Genomic DNA, 20,989 nt, shown 5'->3' with positions numbered 1-20,989 from the left:
GTGTGGATTGATGCTCATGATATCAGTCACTGGAGTGTTGGGTCAAGACTTGATTATTTACAGACGGACGAGTGTGGCGCTAAACAACACACAAACAAAAGGAATACACAAAATATTTATTGTGCAAGCCTATGGCGAATGTAATACATACTTGTTAATTCCTAATATATGATATGCATGATATTAACACATCCTCGTCAATGTCAAAATGTCAGATGTTCCTTCAATACACATAATGCATATAGTCAGCTGCTTCAGCAGATACATTTATATATGCAAAGTCAGCTTTTTCAATAGATATTATGCCAACAGTCAGGTGCTTCAATTGATATATGCATATAGTCAGGTGCTTCAGTCAATATATACATGGGCGGTCGGGTAGCCTGGTGGTTAAAGCGTTCGCTCCTAACGCTGAAGACCCGGGTTCGATTCCCGACATGGGTACAATGTGTGAAACCCATTTCTGTTGTCCCCCGCCGTGATATTGCTGGAATATTGCTAAAAGCGGCGTAAAACCATACTCACTCACTCAATATATACATATTATCAGGTGCTTCAAAAGACATTATGCACATAGTCAGGTGCTTCAATTGATATATGCATACTATCAGGTGTTTTAAAAGAAATACTGACTTATTATAATTTATGACTTACAGATTTTTGCAGACTAACCTGACTGATATTATAAAATATTGTACAAACTGGTATCTTAAACATTTATTGAACCGTATAGTATCACTTCTCACTTCTTGGTGAGGCTGGAATAGTGAGTGAGTGAGTATGGTTTTACGCTGCTTTTAGCAATATTCCAGCAATATCACTGTGGGGGACACCAGAAATGGGCTTCACACATTGTACCCATGTCGGGATTCGAACCCAGGTCTTCGGCGTGACTAGCGAACGCTTTAACCACTAGGCTACCCGACCGCCCCCGAGGCTAGAATAACTTACTTGTTCATGTAGTAAAATAAAGATTGTGCAAACATGCAGCTATTTCGTACAAATAGAATGTGGATAGACAAACATGCAGCCTAAGTTACAGTAACTATAGAATGTCGATGGACAAACATGCCATGATTAGATACAGTGTTTCCGTTTACCAGTAATTACCAGTCTTTTACCGGTAAAATTAGGCTTGGACAGGTATTTCATGTGACTGCCAGTCCCTGTAGACTGGCAAAAAAAGTACCTTATAAATCTTAGTTTTTGAACAAAACATTGGCTATATACATATAAGTATATGTTTCGAATGAAGCCAGCTTGTCTGTTACCATCAGGGTTTCCGCTTGTCTATTTTTAGTGCAAGCAAATCACATTTCGCTTTGCTTCGAGGTTAACTATATATTTGTAGCAACTTTGGCTTGAAATATTAACAAAAAAAAGGAGAATATCAGACTGAACTTTATGTAAATGACATGTCGATTTAACGAAGTTACTTCAGAGATGACGTCATTGCATTGAACATGATGTTAAAAGTATTAAAACCAGGTAATTTTCATACTTTTTTGTATTTGCTAAAAGTTGGGACTGACAAAAATTAGGGGGGACTGGTAATGTTTAGATTTGCCATTCCTGGTGGACTGGTAGTTTCAAAAGTAAACGGGAACACTGAGATATACTCCTCAACAGAACCCTGAAGCTCACAGATGGAATTGTTGTCATGCAATGATGAAAGGGAGACAACTCCGACTACTCAACCCTCAGATCAAGTGACAACTTGGTGACAGAAAGCTGGAAGTGGTGTGGTCTGGGATGGTGAGGGAGATATGAGATCCAGAGGTGTGCAAGTGGAGTGGAGTGGAGTGGTATCGGTTGGTCTAGAGAATACAGGAGTGACAGTGATATAAAGTGATGCAGAGCGGATGTGCTGACAGTCACATTTTGTTTGTTGTTAACGCCGCACTCAGCAATATTCCAGCTGTATGATGGCGTTCTGTAAATAGTCAAGTCTTGACCAGACAATCCAATGATTGATATCATGAGCATCAATCCAAGCAACTGGGATACAATGAATTGCATCAACAAAGTCAGCGAGTCTGCCCACCCGATCCCGTTAGCCGCCTCTTACAACAAGCATAGTCACCTCTTACGGCAATAATGGGTTGCAGCAGACCTATTCGGACCCGGATCTTCACAGGTTGACAGTGAAGTGGAATGCAGAGCGGTGATGATGACAGTGAAGTGGAATGCAGAGCGGTGATGATGACAGTGAAGTGGAATGCAGAGAGGTGATGGTGACAGTGAAGTGGAATGCAGAGAGGTGATGGTGGCAGTGAAGTGGAATGCAGAGCGGTGATGGTGACAGTGAAGTGGAATGCAGAGCGGTGATGGTGACTGTGAAGTGGTGCAGAGCGGTGATGGTGACAGTGAAGTGGTGCAGAGCGGTGATGGTGACTGTGAAGTGGTGCAGAGCGGTGATGGTGACAGTGAAGTGGTGCAGAGCGGTGATGGTGACTGTGAAGTGGTGCAGAGCGGTGATGGTGACTGTGAAGTGGAATGCAGAGAGGTGATGGTGACTGTGAAGTGGTGCAGAGAGGTGATGGTGACAGTGAAGTGGAATGCAGAGCGGTGATGGTGACAGTGAAGTGGAATGCAGAGCGGTGATGGTGACAGTGAAGCGGTCCAGAGCGGTGATGGATACAGTGAAGTGGAATGCAGAGCGGTGATGGTGACAGTGAAGTGGAATGCAGAGGGGTGATGGTGACAGTGAAGTGGAATGCAGAGCAGTGATGGTGACAGTGAAGTGGAATGCAGAGCAGTGATGGTGACAGTGAAGTGGAATGCAGAGGGGTGATGGATACAGTGAAGTGGAATGCAGAGGGGTGATGGATACAGTGAAGTGGAATGCAGAGCGGTGATGGTGACAGTGAAGTGGTGCAGAGCGGTGATGGTGACAGTGAAGTGGAATGCAGAGCGCTGATGGTGACAGTGAAGTGGAATGCAGAGCAGTGATGGTGACAGTGAAGTGGAATGCAGAGCAGTGATGGTGACAGTGAAGTGGAATGCAGAGCGGTGATGGTGACAGTGAAGTGGAATGCAGAGTGGTGATGGTGACAGTGAAGTGGAATGCAGAGGGGTGATGGTGACAGTGAAGTGGAATGCAGAGCGGTGATGGTGACAGCGAAGTGGAATGCAGAGCGGTGATGGTGACAGTGAAGTGGAATGCAGAGCAGTGATGGTGACAGTGAAGTGGAATGCAGAGAGGTGATGGTGACAGTGAAGTGGTCCAGAGCGGTGATGGATACAGTGAAGTGGAATGCAGAGAGGTGATGGTGAAAGTGAAGTGGAATGCAGAGAGGTGATGGTGAAAGTGAAGTGGAATGCAGAGTGGTGATGGTGACAGTGAAGTGGAATGCAGAGCAATGATGGCAAGAGTTTTAGTCAAGAGGTGTGGGTGGTGTTGTGGACAGTAGTGACCATGCAGATGGACAGACATGCCCACATAGACTCACCCCGTTTTTCTCAGTTCTCTGGGTTGGCAAGCAAGCAGCAGACAGCAGGTAGACATGAGATTGTAGGTTGGAGGGGGTCACAGGTATTGTCTCAGTACATACATTGCAATATTTGTGTTTCTCATTGAGGAGAACAAAAATCAATTGTTTTCAGCAGAATCAAACCATTGAAAATGGGGATATAGCAAGCTGTCAAAGTATTCAATTTCTCAAATATACTGAACAAAAAAGTCAAGGATCAAGAATATTTTTTGGAATATTTTTATGAATTTTTCGCTAAGTCATGACTATTAAAAATATTCCCAAAAATATTGATGTTCCGTATCGCTTTTTGTTTATTGTTCAGTATAAATAAACCTCAACCAAACTCACAAAATAAATAACATATTGTAAAAACTGCTGAATTAACAATCAATTAATAAATTGTTGCATTTTTACTACTTCAGTCATAATAAAAAGGCAATTTCTTGTTTTCAGGAGCAGTAAGGCTACAAATTCATTGGACAAGGTAGAACTTTTTGTGATCGCCATGGTAATATGATCTACAGGAGAGGATGAAGCAGAGACTGATACCAAGCATGATTATTCTCTACCGATGTTGGGGGGAAAGACTCACCTGTTGTGGGGGTCCCGTCATGGTGTGCGTCTTCCCTGACCCCGTCTGACCGAACGCCAGGGCCGTACATGCATACCTGCAGACAGAGAACACACGATTACATAGATGGGGACTTGTATTCAGGAAAATAACATTAAAACCCCTGTAGTCCTCTTGAAATCATAACCAAGGTAAAGGTAGGATAAGGGCCCTTTCTGGCCTACTAAAACGGTCAAAACATAAAGTGGCGAAAAACTATGAAATATTGGTACGAACATGACCAGACATGTGGAAATTACTGACAACTAGTCTCTGTCTTTCCCACAGTTGCAAGTTTTGGAATTCTGACATGAACAAATACAAAAGTATGGCTAAAATGAGTGAAAAGGGCCAATTTTTCCAACTTCAAATGACAATTTACATATGTGCACATCTGTGACTGAAGGTGATTTTTTTATCCAAATATTGGTACAGTTTTTATTTACATCTCCTGTGAAAATCAGTTTGGGTTAAAGATTTGTTCATTTTCAAATGTTAGTAGAACTGCATAAAACCTGTACAAAGAGTTTTTTGACACACATTAGCCTCACCTATGCATTTACTGTTGTCATAAATCCCACACATGCAGTTGTTGAAAGGAACAAAGTCAATATCAACAAAACTGATTACTCTTATGAAAATGACTAAACAGTTTTTCTCAGTTTTAATATTATGCAGATTCTGAGAGTGGAAAAGGACCTTATCCTACCTCGTCCTCACTGAATTACCTCATCCTTACTCGTCCTTACTGGATCAGTGTGGAGTAATGTCACTTTGAATCTATGCAGGGATTTATCTTTGGAATAAAGTATCTATGCCATTTGCTTATGTCCAAAATTTGACACTTTTGTAAGGTTCTTGAATTCTTACATTTAGAAGTATTCTGACATTGCATTCAATAATGTCAATCAAAGTCATATTTGAAAAAATACTACAACATATTATGATAAAACAATAACATATAATGATAAAACTATAACATATGATAAAACTATAACATATGATAAAACAATAACATATGATAAAACTATAACATATGATAAAACAATAACATATTATGATAAAACAATAACATATTATAATAAAACTATAACATTATGATAAAACTATAACATAATATGATAAAACAGTAAACAATAACATATTATGATAAAACTAATGATAATGTGAAGTTAATTCTGATTCAAAGAAAAATCCTTTATTTGAAATGTATCAAGGGTTTGCTTGAATGAAGCCACAATTTTTGAAGTAGATCTACGCCAAATAGTCATTGGAAAAGTCATTGTTGAGTTCAATATGATGAGCGACAAAGTCTGCACGAGGTTAACGATATGGGAGATGGAGATAGTGATGTCACTCTGCAATGAAGCTAAGGTGGGGTTTGGATCCAGGGTATGTGTATCATAATGGAATGGTGATATAACATTACGTGGGATATTCAGGGCTGAGGCTGTAAGTACGCACCCATTGAGCGCCATGTCCACAAGCCGGGTAATACCGGAGTGCTCAAACAAGTCCTCCTGTGAGGCATCGGGCTCAAATACAGCATTGAAGTAGAAGCTGCGCACAGTGCCGGAATTGTCAATCTGGAAAAAACAGTTCATACGTGCAGTCTGCTTGTGATCTCATACGTATCACGATACCTAGTTCATGATCTGATACGCAGGGTTCACTCTAGGAATTTTCTGAAATGGGGCCTTTATGTGAAAATTTCAAATATTCCACACTTGCCCAGACAGCACAATGTTAAAATGCCCCATTGTCTTTGAAAATATGGGCCTTTTTTTCAAATTTTGGGGCTAAAAGCACAAGGCCCCACCCTAGAATTATCCTTGGATACGTCTCATGATACTTGCATGGACAGGATGGCTAAATACCTGGCACACTAACGATTTACATTTCGCAGTTCAAGTATGGACAGATTGATGAAAATATTTACGTTTTCACTACTCATTTTCACTAGAAATTAGTGTTTAGTGAAACATTTATTGGGAAATACATTTCAGGTAAGAATCAATACTTTTTACTTTGTGTGCGACTGTGATCGATACTTGTATCAAGAAGTAAAAAATCTAGATCCACCAATGCATCGGTGTATCATCCCACTACTAATAAATACAAACTGAACCCAGATGATGTCAGTTTAATAATGTCTATGAAATTAATAATGGCTTGACAATGCTTGTCCATATCAGGGAAAATAAATGTGTGCTATCAGTTGTACAATGGAAATGCACCCCTTTCCAGGACAATTTGCTCATCAGCAATAACGCCCCTTTCAAGGAAAATCTGCTCATTAGCAGTAATGCCCCCTTCCAGAGAAACCTGCCCATTAGCAGTAATGCCCCTTTCAAGGAAAACCTGCCCATTAGCAGTAATGCCCCCTTCCAGAAAAATCTGCCCATCAGCAGTAATGCCCCTTTCCAGGAAAACCTGCCCATCAGCAGTAATGCCCCTTTCCAGGAAAACCTGCCCATCAGCAGTAATGCCCCTTTCCAGGAAAACCTGCCCATCAGCAGTAATGCCCCTTTCCAGGAAAACCTGCCCATCAGCAGTAATGGCCCTTTCCAGGAAAACTTGTCCATCAGCAGTAATGCCCCTTTCCAGGAAAACTTGCAGCAAACCCAGCATGCGTCTTACCGCAACACGCCCCTCTCCTGGAAAACTGGCCACAAACTCATCATGTCTGGTCACTTCCTGGGGGTTGAGGGGTCTCACTCTGTAACAAACATTCAGAATTCAGTATATCCATTGCTGAATGGTCCTTGCACTGAAGAATGGAGAGAATATTGATGAACTTCCTTACCTCGACTCTAGGGTCCTTGCACTGAGGACCATGGGACAGGACGGACAGACTTTGCTCATCTGAGCCCTAGGGGTCTTGTTCTTAGGAATTGGGGACAGGATGGACAGACCTTGCTCATCTGAGCCCTAGGGGACTTGTTCTGAGGAATTGGGTACAGGATGGACAGCTCATGTGAGACCTAGCGTTCTTGTTCAGAGGAATTGGGGACAGTATGGACAGCTAATCTGAGCCCTGAGGGTCTTGTTCAGAGTAAATTGGTACAGGATGGACAGCTCATCTGAGCCCTAGGGGTCTTGTTCTGAGTAATTGGGGACAGGATGGACAGCTCATCTGAGACCTGGCGTTCTTGTTCAGAGAAATTGGGGACAGGATGGACAGCTCATCTGAGACCTAGCGTTCTTGTTCTGAGGAATTGGGGACAGAATGGACAGCTAATCTGAGACCTAGCGTTCTTGTTCAGGGGAATTGGGGACAGAATGGACAGCTCATCTGAGCCCTAGGGGTCTTGTTCTGAGTAATTGGGGACAGTATGGACAGCTAATCTGAGCCCTGAGGGTCTTGTTCTGAGTAAATTGGTACAGGATGGACAGCTCATCTGAGCCCTAGGGGTCTTGTTCTGAGTAATTGGGGACAGGATGGACAGCTCATCTGAGCCCTAGGGGTCTTGTTCTGAGTAATTGGGGACAGGATGGACAGCTCATCTGAGCCCTAGGGGTCTTGTTCTGAGTAATTGGGGACAGGATGGACAGCTCATCTGAGACCTGGCGTTCTTGTTCAGAGAAATTGGGGACAGGATGGACAGCTCATCTGAGACCTAGCGTTCTTGTTCTGAGGAATTGGGGACAGAATGGACAGCTCATCTGAGACCTAGCGTTCTTGTTCAGAGGAATTGGGGACAGAATGGACAGCTCATCTGAGCCCTAGCGTTCTTGTTCTGAGGAATTGGGGACAGGATGGACAGCTCATCTGAGCCCTGAGGGTCTTGTTCAGAGAAATTGGGGAAAGGATGGGGACAGGATGGACAGACCTTGCTGATGTAGGACCTATAGTATGGGGTACTACTCCAGTGCTAGACAGAAGTACTAAAGCACGTGATCATATACCACAGCCAGCACAACATGATAAGAACACCATTTTGTGTGACCAACTGTGCTGAGATCTGTCCCACACTCCCACAAATCTCGCTGTCAAGATGCAGTCCGATGTGATTATAAAACCCACTTCTAGATCTCCAGATACAATCACAGGTTCGCAGCATTCTCAGGGTGTTTGTATCTGGGGCCTTTGTAGGAGCAATCAGCAGATCAGGCATGTGTTACGATGGCACATTCTTATAGTTACACTAAGGCTTAAACAAGTTCTTCTCAATAGTTATATCAGCCTGCATATATCATTACATTCCTTCATGACAATCATAACAAATGCTCGTGTTACCAGTCTTCTTCCTTATCAATGTTTGCTAATACCATGGCTTTTATGCAGCACTGGAAACAATTAGTGACCCACCATTTAACATTCTGAGGTGGACCTGAGATTTTTGTCAGAGACAGAATACTTTTTCAATCACTGCTTCAATACATATCTCTCAGTGATAGAAACTAACAGTTTTAGTCCACTGGTCCTTCATCTTCCAGAGGGAAGAGAGTTAACTGACTATAAAAGTCCAGTTTCCACCCTTGCCGAACTAGGCTGGTATTATGGAGTTACGGTTTGGCTGGACTAACTGGTCCAATCAAAATCGAGCCATGAAATCAAAATCCATTTCGTAAACTGTCTTGTAGATTTCGGTCGATTGCAGGATTTCCAAAGCATGTGCGCGGCCAACTCGTTGTCAACAGATATTTTCAAGATGTTTTCATGTTTTTAATCAAGGTGCGATGTAAGACCCTTTTATCGCAATATAGAGCTTGATTTATCGATCAGATCGTCTTGACTGGGCGCCGCCTTTTTGTTTGAAACAAATGCAAATGATACGAGAGATGGTATCTGATTGGTCCATAGGAGAGGCTTAGAAGGGATATAACTCGTAATAGCCACTGGTGGCGTTACGTTGGAGCCCAGGAATTCCAGCCTAGTTCGGCAAGGGTGGAAACTGGACTTTTAAAGTCAGTTAACTCTCTTGCCTCGGGAAGATGCTGGTCCTTATAGTGATAACACATGGTAAAACCCTTGAAACAGGTAAATTTCTACTAGTCTTTAGGATACCTTAACTATTGGGAAGTTTGACAAGGACTACAGGACTAGTGCCAAATTATAATGCTGTCTCTGTAAAAGGAGCCAAACAATTTTCTTTTCACCATATGTTTCCTTAAGCCAACAAAAAAAATTCAAAACTAAGCAAAATTATTTAGTCCTGTATTATTTTTAACCAAATATATTTTTTTTAAATCTCAATCCCATCCAAGAGCATCATGATGGCCAGTCCCTAAGCTCAAAGGCAATCTGACAGTAGCCACTAGTCCGAAGACTGTGTCTAGTTATACTTTCTTTGTCTAGTAAGCTCAGGTATAAAGTGCCCTTATATTCACACTAAAATGTTGTCTTGTTTGATAGGCATTACTTAGAGGTTGACGGAGGACAAAGTAGAGCTCATTTACGGCTAACAACTTCTTTATTTACTGTAAAGGCGACATTTCGGTATAGGTCCATACCGTTGTCAAGCAAGGATAACGGTATAAGGATCTATACCAAAGCATCACCTTAACAGTAAATAAAGAAGTTTTTATCCATATCCTCTACTTTGTACAATATTGTCAATAGATACACTTGGGCTCGTGAAATGATTTTTATTTTTTTACCACATACTTGATTCAATTTAATGTTTTATCATTCAGGCAAGCATTCAGTAGCTTCCCGTGATGTGGAACAGAAAGAGTGGGCATATAACAAACATGGCTAACATAGTGACTATTCATGACAACCATTGTCCAATACAACATTACTGTACCCTGTAGCCATGACACATTATGTCTACAATCTACGTTATGCTTCATTCACTGGTAGTAATTACAGCCAGATGTTGTTCCATATATATGTGTTCTAGACACGGTATTCCGTATGTCGTTCTTTGTCATAAGGATTGTTAAAACATATTATTTAATTACGGGCAGGAGACTTTGGTTAGTGTTTTTTCTAATAATAAGCTTTGGTCCATATACCGGTATATATGGTTGGAGACGAGATCAAAGACCCCACCATTCATCTAACAAACACACATATACAGTCCGTTTGGCTCCAAATTAAAACTGTCTAATTTATCAGCCCAACATGGTTTTGATATCTTCCCCACCTGCTTCGCCTGACTGCTGGAGTCCTGTCAATGGACAACATTTTTCAGCTGATTAAGAGACATACCAAGAGCTTTAGAAGCTCGTTTCAAGTATTTATTAATGGCATAAAATGTTTTTCCTCTTTCTGCTTAACATTGAAAGAAATCTTACACCTTAAAAATCAACTGTTTCACATCTGTGCATCTTGTCAGTCAACAACGACGTATACTGTGTACCACATGCAGTTTGTGTCTGTGCTGTTCCTCCGTTCAAGATGTCAACTTGTATACATAACAACATGATAGTTTCTAAAACAACTTTTTCCAGTGATGGGAATAAAAATCACAAACAGCAGATATTGTTGGGTACAGGGTATTCATTGACATTAAATAGACTATTCACGATTTTGAGTTATTTTTTAATTCATAGTTCTTATTTGGAGCCAAACGGACTGTCATGCTGTACGTTGTTGTGTGAACCACTGCCTGAGTTTGTGTGCACACTCATCAAACACAGAGTTATGGCATCAGTCCACAAATCACTGTATCCATAAGCTACCGTGGGGTCCAGGGGAGGATCCAGTATTTTTAAAAGGGAGGGGTCCAAAATATCAAAATCCTCTTTCAAATAATTTTACTGCCTACAACATACTACATTTGGTTTTCAATAAAGTGTGCGTGCGTGCATGCGTGTCCGGACCACCTGGATCTTCCCTCTGGATCCACCTAAGGGGTCTAATGCAGGGGTCAGCATCAATACTATGAATAACTTCCATCACTGTCCACAGACGTCCTCATTGCACTCAAGTGAAATATCAGTCACATATCTGGCTATAAATATTATATTTCAGCAATAAATACATCATGAATATAGTAATTACTACTGAAGACCCAAACAGCCTGTGTGTAATATATTTATAGGATATTAAACTAGCTTCCCATTTCAGATCAAGTTTATGTCCCGAGTAGGATAATTTGTAAAATTAATTCATTGCATATAAAATTTATGCCCCTCATGAAATACTTTTACAAATTATCCCACTCGGGACATAAACTTATATGAAATCGGAACAGGTTCGTATATTGTTTATTACCAACAATGATTTTTAATAAATCATCAACAAGATTGAATGCCAAATACCATATTTGACGTAATGAGTGCCCTGCTCTAATAAGCGCCCACGACGATATTTGCTAATATATTGGCTAGTGAACAATCCAAATTAGCATCTCTTCTGATTGATCAATGTACACAAGACTTATTTATTCGCGTATAATATGCACTCGTGTGTTATATGCACCCTTAATTATGGGCAATTAAATTCTGGACAAATATATCTGTCGTATATAAACATTTCAGGCTGTCAGCATAAACCACAAAATTTATCTTTCAACTCTTTTTTATCTTTTTTTCACCAAAATAATATTCTAATAAGAGCCCCCAATTTCTAATTTTGAGAGCGCCATGGGTGCTTATTACGTCGAATACAGTATATAGAAATTACTTCACAATGGTAACACTGCTACTGACCTGAGGACAACGTTGAACTGGACATCGGAGTCATCAGACGTTTCAGTCGTGGAGGAGAGGGTGGTCGAGCTCCTGAAATGTCAAATATGATAGTAAGCATCATTATAATACATGATACAAAACGGTTAATACTGAACATTATGATGTCATACATTAGTGAGTGTCATTATGTCATCTTGATATAGGTCACTGGTTTGCCTGACCTTGAACTCTGTCAGAGACATATCACTAACTGGAGATTACAAACATTGAGAATGATGACTGGTCATCATGTCATCTACAATCATTACTGATTATGTAATTCATGAACAGAACCATCTTCCTGAGGCAAGTGAGTTAACAGTAGGGCTGCAACGATTACACGATAAGGCGAATACGATTTGTATAATGAATATAGGGTAACGAATACGAATATTTATTCACGAATAATATCAAGTCAGCAGTGGATGTATTATTTATGATATTCAGTGAAACATGGTTTGTTAATTATTAATTTATTATACATTAATATACTTCACTTATCAAGGTACTTGTGTCTGCTCAAATGCGACAATGACCAGTAACTAAAATACTGTCACTGAAGAAATCTATGCATATAATATGTTCGTATGGATATTTGAAGGGTCAGGGTATGTAAATGCACATGACTGCATATTCATGAATATTTGATTCTAGAGACCACGAATAACGAATTCAATTCATGAATGGACACGGTTCGATTCACCGAATACGCGAGTGAATCGTAACAGCCCTAGTTAACAGACTATAAAAGTCTAGTTTCCACCCTTGCTGAACTAGGCTGGAATTCCGGAGTTACATTTTGGCTGCACTAACAAGTCTATACATAGTCCAATCAAAATCGTGTAACGAACTAGACATCCAGTTCATAAACAACATGGATTCCAATGTGCAGATTTCGGTCAACTGCAGGATTTGCAAAACATGTGTACCGTCAACTGGGCATCGACAGATATTCTCTAAATTTGTTCATGTTTTTAATCATAGTGCTCAAATGATTTGAAAGGCCCGTTTTATTACAATATAGATCTTGATTATCGAACAGATTGTCTTGACTGGGTGCCGCGTTTTTGTTTGAAGCAAATGCAAGTGATATGCGACATAGGAACAGATAAGTCATTAGGAGGGACATAGAAGGGACATAACTCATAATAGCCACTGGTGCCGCTCCTATCGAGCCAAGGAATTTCAACGTGGTTCGGCAGGGGTGGAAAATGGACTTTTACGGTTAACTCCCTTGCCTTGGGAAGATGGCACATAACTGGTCATGATGTTATACTCAATGGTGTCATACAGTAGTGTCATGGTATCATACACAGTAGTGTCATGGTATCACACACAGTGGTGTCATGATGTCATACACAGTGGTGTCATACTCAGAGGTGTCATACACAGGGATGTCATGGTGTCATACACAGTGGTGTCATGGTGTCATACACAGTGGTGTCATGGTGTCATACACAGTGGTGTCATGATGTCATACACAGTTGTGTCATACAGTGGTGTCATGGTGTCATACACAGGTGTGTCATACACAGGGATGTCATGGTGTCATACACAGTGGTGTCATGTCATACACAGGGATGTCATGGTGTCATACACAGTGGTGTCATACACAGTGGTGTCATACATAGTGGTGTCATACTCAGTGGTGTCATGGTGTCATGGTGTCATACACAGTGGTGTCATGTTTTCATACCCAGTGGTGTCATGGTGTCATACCCAGTGGTGTCATGGTGTCATACCCAGTGGTGTCATACTCAGTGGTGTCATGGTGATAATGGTGTCATGGTGTCATACACAGTGGTGTCATGGTGATAATGGTGTCATACACAGTGGTGTCATGGTGATAATGGTGTCATACACAGTGGTGTCATGGTGTCATACACAGTGGTGTCATACTCAGTGATGTCATGGTGATAATGGTGTCATGGTGTCATACACAGTGGTGTCATGGTGTCATACACAATGGTGATAATGGTGTCATACACAGTGGTGTCATGGTGATAATGGTGTCATACACAGTGGTGTCATGGTGTCATACACAGTGGTGTCATAGTCAGTGATGTCATGGTGATGATGGTGTCATGGTGTCATACACAGTGGTGAGTGATAATTCCGTAACAACAAACCAACCAAAAAATCAAATCCAACCACGAACCTCAAAGGTCGGACACCTTGTCAACATGACCAAAGAAGTTAACGCCATCATCAAGCTGACAAGGTAAGGATGTCATCTGTAGGATGACTCCACACCCTGCTACACTGTCATACACAATGAAGACTGTCATGATGTGAGTGTTATTTTGTTATACATGATTACAGATTAAATAGGTCCCCAGTAACCTACATTTATTGTAAGAGGTGACTTTCAATGGTTAACTTGTTTGACTGAATATCATTGTACCCAAACTGCATGGAGTGATGCTCATATTATCAATCACTGGTTTGCCTGGTCCAGACTCTGCCTGATTTACAGGCCGCTGTCATTTAGCTGGAATAATTCTGAGGGTGGCAATTAAACAACAAAGAAAACAAACAACAAACAAAATACCTGTTGACTGATTAGTCCGGTTTAGTCAGTGCTAGTGAACTACAGAGTCAGTCAATGAGGAGTACCTGATCACGCTATAAGTTTAAGTATGTGTTAATTTGAAAATGGCTCTTTTGGTAAGCCAATACCACAAAGAGGTTGAAAGGTGACGAATAATATGGTTTATACTGTATCAATTACAACTAATCTACCCTCGGCATTCATGACCATGTAATAGATTAGATCAGAGTGGGTGTGTCCAAGTTAACAGCAGGCTATAAGGTGCAATTTGATGAAATGTAAATCCATCAATTGACTTCGATCTACCAGGAATATGTACTTCATGATACCAGTGGGCCCAATTTGCTAACATAAAACACAGGGCAGTGTTCCCATTTACCGGTAATTACCAGTTTTTTGGCAATAACATTCGGCTTGGACCGGTAATTCATGTGACTGCCAGTCCCTGTGGACCGGCAAATAAAGTACCTTATAAATCTTTGTTGATGAACAGACCATCTTCAATATTCATATAAGTATATTTTTCAAACGAAGTCATCTTGTCTGTTACCATCAGGAATTCCCCTTGTCTATTTTAAGTGCTTTGCTTTGATGTTAAATATATATTTTTAGCAACTTTGAGTCTTGAAATATTAAAAAAAAGAAAGAAAAAATTGTGACTGAACTTTGTGTGAATGTGTAGATCTAACTAAGTTACTTCAGAGATGACGTCATAGCATTGAACAAGTTGTTGAAACAATTAAACCAGTTAATTTAGATATGATTTTTTATCTGTTGAAAGATGGGACTGACAAAAAATTGGGGGGGGGGGGGGGGGGCCTGGTCATTTTTAGAGTTTCGAAAGCCAGCGGGAACACAGACAGGGGCAAGGATATCAGTGTTATTATTGTGAGAATTTCTCACGAAGTGTTCCCATTCCTGCCTCCTTTCAAATGTTCATGCTAATCGCTGCATCGATTTCATTGTTTGTGAAGTGGAACATAGCAACGCGATGTCATATCAATGCAGTGTTGCAAATAAAAAAAGAGGACGTCATCAAACTGTTTTATATGACAGACAGACTGAGCTGATGTCTCACTTGAGATTGGGAAAATCACTTTTTTTTTCATTTTCCCCCAAAACAAATTATGGGTGTTATATAATAACCAACTCACAACTCGGAATTACAGATTTTCTACATTTTCTACGTACATTACTCTCGAAGTTTTGTTTTACATAACGGACAGAAGCATTATTAATGGTTGCTGTATGGTATTCTCATGGAAAAAAAGGGAACATATGGCGATATATTTTGGTGTGGTCATTCCTATGTCGACCAGACCCTGGTTATCTTCAGACTCAAAATATGTTTGTTTGTTTGTTGTTTAACGCCGCACTCAGCAATATTCCAGCTATATGACGGTGGTCTGTAAATAATCGAGTCTGGACCAGACAATCCAGTGATTGATATCATGAGCATCCAACCACGCAATTGGGATCGATGACATGCATCAACCAAGTCAGCAAGTCTGACCACCTGATCCGGTTAGTGCTTCTTAGGACAAGCATAGACACCTTTTACGGCAAGCATGGGTTGCTGAAGACTCGTTATATGTATAGAATCTATGACAAAGAGATAATACCCAATATAACCATCCCTAGTGGGGGATATCGATCACATATAATCGTTACTTGACCGATCTGGACATTTGAAACGATTATTGATTGCCAGCTTGTCTAATCTCTAAAGCAGTTCTGTAAATTACATTTGCAGTTTGGAGCCCATCCCATAATTGTGATCAGCCAGCCAGCACACTTAGCATCAAGTCGGCTAATCAAGCACCACACCAGTTGCCATCAATATGTCAAGTAGCATCTCATTAGAATGTTATTCTTTATTATTACATGTAACCATGTACCATAATTGTCATAATAATTATGCTTAGAAAATTATATTTTTTACACTGCTGTTTTCTGTAAGAAATCTGTACTATTTTGTTTGTTGTTTAACACCACACTCGGGAATATTCCGGCTATATGGTGGTCTGTAAATAATCGAGTCTGGACCAGACCACACAATCCAGTGATTGACATCATGAGCATCAATATATGCAATTTGGATGCGATGACATGCATCAACAAAGTCACCGAGCCTGACACCCGATCCAGTTTGTCGCTTCTTACGACATGCATAATCACCTTAATCGGCAAGTATGGGTTGCTGAAGAACTACTCTACCCCGGATCTTCATGTGTCCGTACTGTATACTTACAAGGACTATACTTACACATGGTTCTAGACCCGTGAAGATTCTGGGGTAGAATAGGTCTTCAGCAACCCATACTTGCCCTAAAAGTCGACTATGCTTGTCGTAAAAGGCGACTAACGGGATCGGTTGGTCAGGCTCGTCAGGTTGATACATGCCATCGATCCCAATTGCGTTGATCGATGCTTGTGATGTCAGTCACTGTATTGTCTGGTCCAGACTCGATTATTTTACAGACCGCCATCATAGAGGTGGAATATTGCTGAGTGCGGCGTTAAACAACAAACAAACAAACAACATGGATCTAACAGTTGGCCAGGGGGCCTATGAAGCAGGGCGCTTATTTAATAGAGTATCTTTCACGAAATACATTTTTTTAGTAATGACATGAGCTCTATTCAAAGTAAATGTTTATGAAATAAAAACCTGATACAGGGTTCTGTCTATTTTTTTATCATCACTTGAGATGAATTATGTGGTATATTGTCATATACCCTCACAGAACCTAAGTCCATCTTGTTGCCATGGAAACGTAAAAAATGTAAATTTCTAAAATTTCTAAATAGCAAAAGGCACCAGTTCAGCATGTACCTGACAGACATGCAAAGTTTCATGAAAAAATATTTAAAGGTTTCTGAGTTATGCTCTGGAAACGAACCCTACCCTCACAGAACCTAAGTCCATCTTGTTGCCATGGAAATGTACCAAATAAAAATTTCTAAAATTTCTAAATAGCAAAAGGCACCAGTTCAGCATGTACCTGACAGACATGCAAAGCTTCATGAAAAAATATTTAACGGTTTCTGAGTTATGCTCCGGAAACGAAACGTGACGGACGGACAGACGGAGCCCGTTTCTATATCCCATGCCAACTTCGTTGGGCGGGGGATAATAATCTGTCTCCCAGACTCTAGAGAATATATTAAAAAAGCATCAAACTCAAGTCTATATGATCTGGCAAGTCTACATTGCCTCAGCTCTGAAATTAAGCATTGTTCTGGGCTCCATTTGGATTTTACGTTTTATTTTGAAGATATATTTCTTTTAAATGACATGTTTATTCCTGGCATTAAATATTAGTCTACGATCCAGGGGTAGAAACTAACATATTTAGTCCACTAGTCCTTATGATGATAACATATAGCAAATCCCTTAAAAATGGCAAATTTCTACTAGTCCTTATGATACCTTAACTATTGGCCAGTTTGGCAAGGACTACAGGACTAGTGCCAATTTCTAACGCTGCGATCCCAACAACAACATTACAAACACACAGTCAAGCATGAACAGTATGGCTAAATGCTCCCGGAGTCCTCCCTGCTGAATGTTAAGCTGTGTGTTATCTCTGAAGGGTTACATACATTAATCAACGCAAGCAATCAATCAAGGGGTTCCGTCCATGCCATGTTGTCACCTCCCTCACCAGGGGGCACTCTAATCACGACTGATCAATGAGCACAAGCTACAAAAGATAGAGACTTATCAGTTGACAGTGTAAACTTGTTTATTTCACAAGGATATCTAGACAAATTCTTGATTACGGCTGAACATAATCTTGCTGAACCTGTTAATTAGTCGATGAACATTTTGTTTTGAGATTTGAGGGTGTTATTAAGTATTTGACGCCCAGATTTTTCATTTGGAAATGACAACATATGACGCATATTTAATGTGGCATCCATTTCAAAAAGCAGAATGGCACTTTTCTTTCAAATGTGGCTTATCAAGAAAAGAATACATATACAGTGAAAAGTCTGAAAAATATTAAAATGGTTGGTCGCTAATAAAAACAAATGTTTTTTTCAAATTTTAATGTAATTTTAATCTGACCCCCTACACTAGGTTTTTAAACTTTATTTATAAACCAAGCAATACTAAAAAAGTTTACCTTACAATTTTTATTTGAATTGAACAAATCAACCAACAGTGCTTGAGGAACAAAATATGGGACAGTACTGATGCTACCGGATTTCCTCTATTAGACGCCGGGCCTCTAATAGACGCTGGCCTCAAATAGAAGCCGGGTGAATTGTTCAGTGCAAAAAATAGAAGCGGGGCCTCTAATAGACGCCAGGTCGATCAATTGACGATTCGGGACATTCGTGGTCAAAGTGAAATGGGGGTATTAATAGAAGCCGGGCCTCCAATAGACGCCGGACCTCTAATTGACGCCGGGTCAAAGGCTTGTCCGAAATAAATAGAAGCCCGGGCGTCTAACAGAGGAAATATGGTATGTTCCTTAACACCCCTGGACATACTGACAATTAACACTGTAATCAGTTGAAGGCAAACAGTACCTATATAAACACTAGTTGGTTGATGTAGTTTGAGCCGTAATGGAAAAAAGCAATCACCATCAGATTATCGGACATCATACAACACTAATAGGACCACAGGCAAAGCCATGTTAAACCAGGAGAACCAGGGACCGCTGCCGTCCATCACATCAAGAAGCTAAATACACCAGACAAAGGAGTAATCAATGACAACAGAGGTGTGTCCACAACACAAGCTGTCAATTAACAGAAACAGTCACTGCCACCAAAGTAGGGTGCATGACTTTTAGGATACATATCATCCTATAGAATGATGTGAAGTGGGGTTAATGTCACGTTCAAGAACATTGCACTTATCTAGTGATGAGCTATGTAGGTGTGCGTGTGCCGGTTTTGTAGAGCTAGCCCACTGAGATACCAAGCTGCAGTTTAACATGGAAACTAGGGCTGGCCAAAAAGATTGATAATCGGAATTATTGTTGATGGGAAGAAATATTTATGATTATCGATATAAAAATTGTATCATTGATAATATCTAACATGAACTATTTTGATGAAATAAAGTTTAGATTTACCAAAACAGACTTGTCATTGTAAATAATATCAATTGCTGAAGAAGGAAAGTAACTGTTTTTGTTACATCTTAAAAGTCCTCAAAGTAATCCCTGCATAAATGTGCCACCACTCACCAGTGGAGTGAAATATGTTGATTTCCTCTACACAGGTCAAGATAAATTCCTGAATATATCACGATAATCATTATCATTGCAGAGTTGATGAATACTGTCCTCTACACAGGTCGAGATAAATTCCTGAATATATCACGATAATCATTATCATTGCAGAGTTGATGAATACTGTCCTCTACACAGGTCGAGATAAATTCCTGAATATATCACGATAATCATTATCATTGCAGAGTTGATGAATACTGTCCTCTACACAGGTCGAGATAAATTCCTTTATATATCACGATAATTATTATCATAGCAGAGTTGATGAATACTGTCCTCTACACAGGTCCAGATAAGTTCCTGTATATATCACGATAATTATTATCAAAGTCCTAATGAATACTGGCCTCTGTGATATAAGCTCCAGATAAATCTGTTGTGTATATCGCAATAATCACATCATCACAGTCCTAATGGTATCCATTATCAGCGCTAATACTCTGCTGCCTGCTGATTGGCTCAGATTGTAATTCCCTCCCGTGACCCAACTCCTGATTGCTTACAATCAACCCACTGTCATTAATGGCCGAGGTATGTTAGAAACGTGATATACATTGTTATACACCAAGTGACACTGACATACACAACAAAGCTTTAGGATACCATTTGATGTGTTTATTTATGGATACTGTAAACTGTAATAGCAGCTACACAATCAATAGAATACATTGGCTATGTAAATACTACCTCCAGTCTCAGATGTTTAGCATTTGTCATCTGATGTTTACACTCAACATATGCTCTAGGGCTTGGAGGAGTTAAAAACTACTACCCGGGTACCCAATCCCCTATCACCCTACCTACCCAGGTACCCGCTGTACAAAATGTCTGATCTGGAATATTTTGACCATAGCCTTGGCAAAATGAATTTGGATACATGCATAAAACGCTCTGGTCATGCATACACTTAAGTTGACTGAAGTTTACTGAAGCTTTATCTTTATTCAAACATATAAAAGTCAGAAAGAAATACGAACATTAGTGACTTGTAGTGTAACCATGGAGTTCTAGATCATTTTTGTTACTAAACGTTATATCATGTGACTACCACGGGTCCGGGTCCTACTCAGTACCAACCCCACCAAAATACCGGAGTTACCCGTCCCTGCTGTAACAGTGGTTGGTTGGTTGGTTTGTTGTTTAATGCCGCACTCAACAATATTCCAGCTATATGACGGCGGTCTGTAAATAATTGAGTCTGAACCAGACAATCCAGTCATTAATATCATGAGCATCGATCCACGCAATTGGGATCGATGACATGCATCAACCAAGTCAGTGAGCCTGACCACTCGATCCCGTTAGTCGCCTTCTACAACAAGCATAGTCACCTTTTACGGCAAGCATGGGTTGCTGAAGACCTATTCTATCCCGGAATCTTCACGGTTCTAGATCATTTTTGTTACTAAACATTATATCATGTGACTAACCACGGGTCCGGGCAGTCATGTGGGTACCAGGTTCCTACTCA

At 40.3% G+C, this 20,989-nt stretch overlaps 1 protein-coding gene across 5 annotated transcripts in view; it reads right to left on the bottom strand.

Annotated features, from left to right (window-relative positions):
- Positions 1-20,989, bottom strand: part of LOC124140214 (kinesin-like protein KIF12) — a 109,669-nt gene that overhangs the window by 50,120 nt on the left and 38,560 nt on the right. For all 5 annotated transcript variants that reach the window (XM_048396419.1, XM_048396418.1, XM_046507655.2 and 2 more), the window contains 4 exons: positions 11,692-11,763; positions 6,727-6,805; positions 5,551-5,672; positions 4,069-4,144 (listed from right to left, as the gene is read on the bottom strand). In XM_048396419.1, coding sequence (XP_048252376.1) covers positions 4,069-4,144; positions 5,551-5,672; positions 6,727-6,805; positions 11,692-11,763 — 349 coding nt within the window. The remainder of the gene's footprint in view (positions 1-4,068; positions 4,145-5,550; positions 5,673-6,726; positions 6,806-11,691; positions 11,764-20,989) is intronic.

The sequence above is a fragment of the Haliotis rufescens genome, unplaced genomic scaffold, assembly GCF_023055435.1.
Source record: "Haliotis rufescens isolate VD_foot unplaced genomic scaffold, xgHalRufe1.0.p SCAF_15, whole genome shotgun sequence".
NCBI classification, from domain to species: domain Eukaryota; kingdom Metazoa; phylum Mollusca; class Gastropoda; order Lepetellida; family Haliotidae; genus Haliotis; species Haliotis rufescens.
Note: the sequence above shows the minus strand (reverse complement) of the source record. Positions and strands in the feature narration are given on the sequence as shown.